We start from the raw sequence: 6,576 nt of genomic DNA on the forward strand, positions 1-6,576 counted from the left end.
ATATATATATATATATATATATATATATATATACGTAGGTTTGGGCATCTATATATATGTATGTGTTTGTGTGTGTGCATATATGTATATTTGTATGTGTGTTTGTGTGTGTGTGTATATGTATGTATGCATCTATAGATGTGTATGTATATATGTGTGTGTGTGTATTATGATTATTTTCTGCTGACACACAATCTAACCGGCTCCACACTTGTGTTGTCTCCAGTTGACCTCTATAATCATTATTAAAAGCTTTCCATCCAGTTAAACACCACTCACCACACACACACACCCACACCATGCACACACAAACACCCACACACCGACACTTGAGCAAGATATTTGTTGTAGTAGTTGTTGTTGTTGTTGTTGTTGTTGTCATAGCCTTCTTCTGATAAGCAGTAAATTGAACTCTATATTGATTGTGTAGACTGTTTCATATACGATAAATGTGAATATACTTAGTTGCATGTATTTCTGGTGTTATAATGTAAACCTTTGATCTTTGTCTCTGTGTGTGGGAGGGGAAAGTCTTGTAAGTGGTATGTTTGTGTACACACATGCATCAAAGCACTTCGTATACACATACACACACACACACATAAGCTCACACAAGCATATGCACACACACTTATTTATAAGAAGGTGTTTTATCTACAAAGCAGGTTGTACTCTATTTAAGATGCAAGGTCCATTTATGTATGTTAGGGAGGTGACCTGGTAAGTGGTAAGTTCAGAGCATTGGCAGAGATCTCTTTCTGTATTTGTTCTGATTAAATGTTCCTCCAGGTTCAAATCTCTCTGACATCAAACTTAGACTTTCATCCTTTCAGGAATCAATAAGAAGAAAAATATCAAGCCAAGATACTGGATTAGTTAAAAACTCTTTCGTTAAATTTAGAAAATTAATTATTGCAGTTGTGACCCCCTATGCATTTACCTATATCCAACAAGCAAACAATGTTGGGTATAACTATTCACGAATGAATATATTGCTAGATTTTGATGAAACGGAATATTATTTGTTCCACTGGTAAAACAACAAGCTGTGTACTCTGTGTTAGTGGAATTGCTATCATTTACATGTTTAGCAAAATTCATACTTTTAAAATTAAGTTTTTAAGAAAAAAATCTTCTATATCCATAAGTAATTTTCACCATTTCTTTTCCAGGGAAGTCACCACCAGGATTATCGTGAGTTACGCGACCCTGACTATCTGCAGGTTAAAAGACGGATAACATTAATACCTGACTACCATCAGGAAAAGGAAAGGTATGGCTCTATTGATTTCGACATCTAAATCAGTTGTCCAGGGGGGAAGCTCGGTTATAAAATGGTGGAGGGGAATCCTGGGTTTGCTGAGAAAGATTGCAACTGGTTGTGGATGCCTGAACATGAAGAGTTTAAAGTTAATGTCTATATATATATATATATATATATATATATATATATATAGGTGCAGGCATGGCTGTGTGGTAAATAGCTTGCTTGCCAACCACATGGTTCCGGGTTCAGTCCCACTGCGTGGCACCTTGGCCATGTGTCTTCTACTACAGCCTCAGGTCTGCCAAAGCCTTGTCAGTGGATTTGGTAGACAGAAACTGAAAGAAACATGTCGTGTATATGTATATATTTATATGTATGTTTGCATGTCGCTTGACAACCCATGTAGGTGTGTTCACATCCCTGTAACTTAGCCGTTCGGCAAAAGACACCAATAGAATAAGTACTAGGCCTACAAAGAATAAGTCCTGGGGTCAAAATTTGATGCTGTGAGATAATGCCTGATGAATTCAAAACATGAATAAATGTTATATTTGACAGAGCAATCTGAATCTTGTTCAATGATCAAATATAAACACCTGATTTTTCTCGGGTAATGTGTTCATCATAATCTGTGTGAGTTCTCTTCTCAGCTGTGTTTTAATCAGCAAACAAAATCCTCACTGACGTTTGAACCTGTTGCAAAGTAGCTCCTGTGGTCCTGCTGTTGACATTGTTCTTTCCTTGGTAAAGACACTTGACTCTATTTGCACTACTTCTCAATCAATACCAGTATGATGTGTATTGTACCGAGTGGTCGGCACATAGTATTTGCGATACACATGACAGTTCCTGTTGTTAATTAAATAGGTAGCAGTAGTAGTAGTAGTAGTAGTCGTTCCTTTGACAGTTCATGATCATAAGGTTGTGAATTAGATTCCAGGTAGTGCGTTATGTCCACGAGCAAAACACTTTATCCCACGTTGCTCCAGTTCACTCAGCTGGCAAAAATGAGTCATACCTGTAATTCAGAGGGGGCCAGCCTTGTCACACTCTGTGTCAAGCTGAATCTCCCCGAGAACTTACATTCAGGGTATGCATGTCTGTGGAGTGCTCAGCCACTTGTACGTTAATTACACAAGCAGGCTGTTCCACTGTAAAGTGGTTGGCATTAGGGAGGATATCCATCCCTTTAAACCAAACCAAATCTGGAACCTGGAGCAGCTCTCCTGCTTACCAGCTTTGGTTAAACCAACCAACCAACCAACCCATTCCAGCATGGAAAACAGACGTTAAAGGATGATGATGATGATTTTCCATGCTTGCATAGGTCAGATACAATTGTTGAAACCAAATTTCTAGGTCCAGGCTCCCTTCTTGTTGCCAACCTTCACCTGTTTCTAAGTAACATAATATTTTCCCATATTTTCTGGCAAGATCAGAAACAGGGGCCACCAGTTGTTTGACAGGGATGCTTATTGGCAAGACAAGTACAAAGAGAGTCTAACAAATACACACACACTTAATGGGCTTCTTTCAGTTTTTGTCTATCATGCATTCACCAGGCCTTATTCAAGCTGGGGCTACAGTAGAAGACACTTGCCCAAGGTACTGGGCAGTGGGACAGAACCCAAAATCATATGGTTTGGAAAGCAAACTTCTTAACCATGAAGCCAATACATACATACATACATATCATTATGGTAGTTAAATGCAGATATTATTACAGAGATTTTATAATCCGATAATCATTGTAGCCCTATTTTAACTGCTACCCTGCATTGTATGTAAGCAAACACTTGCATGATTTGTGCAGATCAATCTGTGGTGGATCAATACCACAGCAGATTTTCAAGTGCCTCATCTCTATTAATTCTACTTTGTTGATTTTTTTCCCAACTCCATATATGGACCTATTGTTTTTCTTTTATTGATGGATAAGTAATGTCAATATTATGGCATGGAGGATTTGATGAATCAGCAGGAAACAAAAAGTGGAACACTGGACTAAATGCCTTTCACTATTAATTTCTTCCTTTTGTTCAGAATTTACTTTTTCTCTAACTTCCTAGCAACATACTGGAGGAAGTTTAATTGGTTTCTGCGCCGCCTTCCCAACTCCCGTGTAAAATTTATCCCAGTGCCTCGTTAAAACAAAAATATAGAATTAAAAAAAACAAATGTCATGTTAAGGTTTCTTGATAACAATAACTCGCTTGTATGCAACGGTGGTTAGTACAAATTGGGTAGTAGATGTGTGTGTGTGTGGAGGGGGGGTCGTTCTGGCCGGCCCTAAACACAGACAGACATGACAAGGAGGTAGGGTAGTTGTTTTATTTAAACACTTGGTTCAGCATACCAAATGCATGTCATACTTCACACTGGTATGAGGCCATTTTTCTGTTTGCTTAACCTGTCTACATTGCACACGTCATTGTTCAAGTGTCATCAAAACGTTGAATAATACACCTCTTTGTAGACATTCTCCCTCTGTCTGTCCATCTCTCGCTCACTTGCAAAGTTGTGAAGGGGCAAGTCTTCATTAAGATTGAGTTTTTTTTTTTTGTTTTTTTTTTTACCATTTGCATGTCATTACAATTTCATTGGTGGTGATGTAAATCTTACGATGTTGTTATCTGTTTTTTTACCCTTTTGTTACCATATTTCTGTTGAGATGCTCTGTGTTTCTTTCAATTAATTTGAAATATAACAAAGAATTTAGTAAAATAACTTCGTTATCATTAAGCTAGTGTTAGGAACATAAATTGTGACTAAGGTTTGATGGAAGATTTTAAGTCAAAACTTTTGAAAACAAGACATTTGTACTCCAGAGCCAGAGGCAGTTTCAGCCAGGTTGGTATCAAAAGGATTAAATGATCCAATAATGGTTTGTATTGGGACTACACACAGCATGCCTATACATACATGCACACACACACACACACACACACACACACACACACACGCACACAGTTATACCTACATACGTATGTACATACGTAGGTGTAATTGTGTTGCATAATGTAATCTTTACAGATGAGTATTGAATGAATAGCAATGATGTAAGTTGGTCGACAACTTGCTCTGAATCTGACATGCTTATACTTAAACAAACAAAGAATCACCATCTGTGATATTTCCTTCACAGATATTTGTTGAGAAACTAGGGCAGAAGTAACAACAACAAGAAAACAGGAAAAAAAAAAAGAAACATTGATAGATTTCTGTTGTGTCTTCCTATGCCTGTGGCTGTGTGGTAAGAAGCTTGCTTCCCAGCCACATGGTTCTGGGTTCAGTCCCACTGCATGGCACCTTGGGCAAGGGAAATATGGGTAATGGGCTTCTTCCGGTTTCCATTTACCACATCCACTCGCAAAGCTTTGGGCGGCCTGGGGCTATAGTGGACGACTCTTGCTTGAGGTACCCATACAGCTACGCCTGCATTTAATACAGAATTAATTTGGCAACAAGTTTTATTGTGTTAGCTCCAAGTAGAAACCATCTTTATTTATTTATTTTCTTTTGCCAATTCTCTGAGCTAGTTGCAATTTAGAATAGCAAGAAGGAAGTAATTTATTTCTGAGAAATATATTTAAACAAAGAATTCAGGAGAGGGAACCAAAAAGAAGTTAAGTTTGCCGTGAATTTTATGGCTGAATGAAAGATAGAAAAGAGTGAGATTATGTAATGTAGATAAAATTCTCTTGTTATCAGCATAAAGGTCATTTTAATATCGGTCTGTTGCGGTGGCGCTGGTGATAAACGATTTGTTGTACAACCAGGTGGCGGCAGGGTGGGAGTGGGAGGTCTACAGAGTTAAAAATACGAACACCAGTCAAATGTTAATGGCTTTTGTTGATCTAATTCATCGATTGATTTCATTGATAAATTTTTTTTCCTAATGTCGCTGACATTTTTTTTTTTTTGTTTCTGATTTTTAAAAAATTGTTTTTATATTGATTTACATACTGGAATTCTGTTGGTCATCCTTTTTTTTTTTTTTTCTCTCTCTTCATTTGTTTATTTATTTATTGTCTTTCTGTCTTTCAAGAAATTCCGAAATCTACGAGTCTAACCAAGAAAATGCTCAAATGATCCATTTTTCAAACATTGAACCTACTCACATATCTAATAAGAGACCTCGGCTAGGAGACTTTCGTCCTGACTTGACCCAGCCTCTTAAAATTGATACAACTGGTGAAGGAGAGGTTAAAAAGGTTTGTTTCTGTCTCTTGATTATTTTAACATGAAAAATTCTTTTGATAACAGAATCTGCTCTTTTAAAAAAAATCAAATCTCACTTGGAAAAATAATGAGATTTCAAGATAGCATGGAAATCCAAGAGAATGAGACAAGGCAGCTGCTTGCTATCCCGAAGAAAGGTGAAAAAAAAGTTAAGGTTACCTTTTCAAGTTGTGCTGACTCATGAGGGCCGGTTTCCCGGTTTCATGGCATATAAATTCCCCACCTGGACAGGATACCAGTCTTATTTTTGCCAGCTGAGTGGACTGGAGCCACATGTCACCCGGTCCAGGAATCGAACCCACAATCATACGATCATGTATCCAACACCCTAACCACTAAGCCACGTACCTCCACATCCCAAAAAAGGAGTTCCAGGAATGCTTCCATCTGTGGCTTCAGAAGAAAAATTAATTAAATGTCAAATTGATATATGTTGTAGTTCCCTTTTTTTTTAGCAGACCATGTATAGTCTCTCTGTTATGCTATAATCCTTTCTCTATTTTACATTAAGAACCTGCATATAATCTTATAATTGCTATTTTATAATCCTAAAATATATTGTATATGAGAGGGTGCTGAAAAATTCCTGGCTTTAAGGATATCACAAAAGGCCTGGTTGGAGGCCTGACCTTCCAAGGTCTTTTACAGGGCTTAGAAAAACTGAAGGACCCCTGCAATAATTGTGAATGTGAGAGGGGAATATGTTGAATAAAATCATAATCAACTGATCCTCATCCTGTATTTTCTTTCGTCCAAAGCCAGGAACTTTTCAGCATCCCCTCCTAATACGACCATCCTTATAAATGCTATACAATCTCTATTTCATAACAGGAGCCTGCTTATAATCCTCAAGTTGAAGCCATATCTCCTACGTTACCAAACGATGAAAGTGCTAACCGTGCTTCGAAAGATTTTCTTCTGCAAGCTATCAGCAGAGTGGACAGGGAGATTTTAAAAGTGGAACAGGATATTCTTAAATTGAAGAAGAGTCAGGTTGGTTGCATAAACAAACACAATTTTTGTATCTTTTTTGTTTCTTATAAATTGTTTTTTTGGTATTCTTTATT

The 6,576-nt window shown here is 37.4% G+C and overlaps 1 protein-coding gene across 1 annotated transcript in view; it reads left to right on the plus strand.

Moving 5' to 3' along the window:
- LOC106875842 (nuclear receptor corepressor 1) overlaps window positions 1-6,576 on the plus strand; it is a 114,665-nt gene that overhangs the window by 56,209 nt on the left and 51,880 nt on the right. Inside the window, exons 4-6 of the mRNA XM_052976932.1 lie at window positions 1,173-1,273; window positions 5,316-5,481; window positions 6,341-6,502. Coding sequence (XP_052832892.1) covers window positions 1,173-1,273; window positions 5,316-5,481; window positions 6,341-6,502 — 429 coding nt within the window. The remainder of the gene's footprint in view (window positions 1-1,172; window positions 1,274-5,315; window positions 5,482-6,340; window positions 6,503-6,576) is intronic.

This window comes from Octopus bimaculoides, chromosome 26 (genome assembly GCF_001194135.2).
Source record: "Octopus bimaculoides isolate UCB-OBI-ISO-001 chromosome 26, ASM119413v2, whole genome shotgun sequence".
Classification (NCBI taxonomy): Eukaryota; Metazoa; Mollusca; class Cephalopoda; order Octopoda; family Octopodidae; genus Octopus; species Octopus bimaculoides.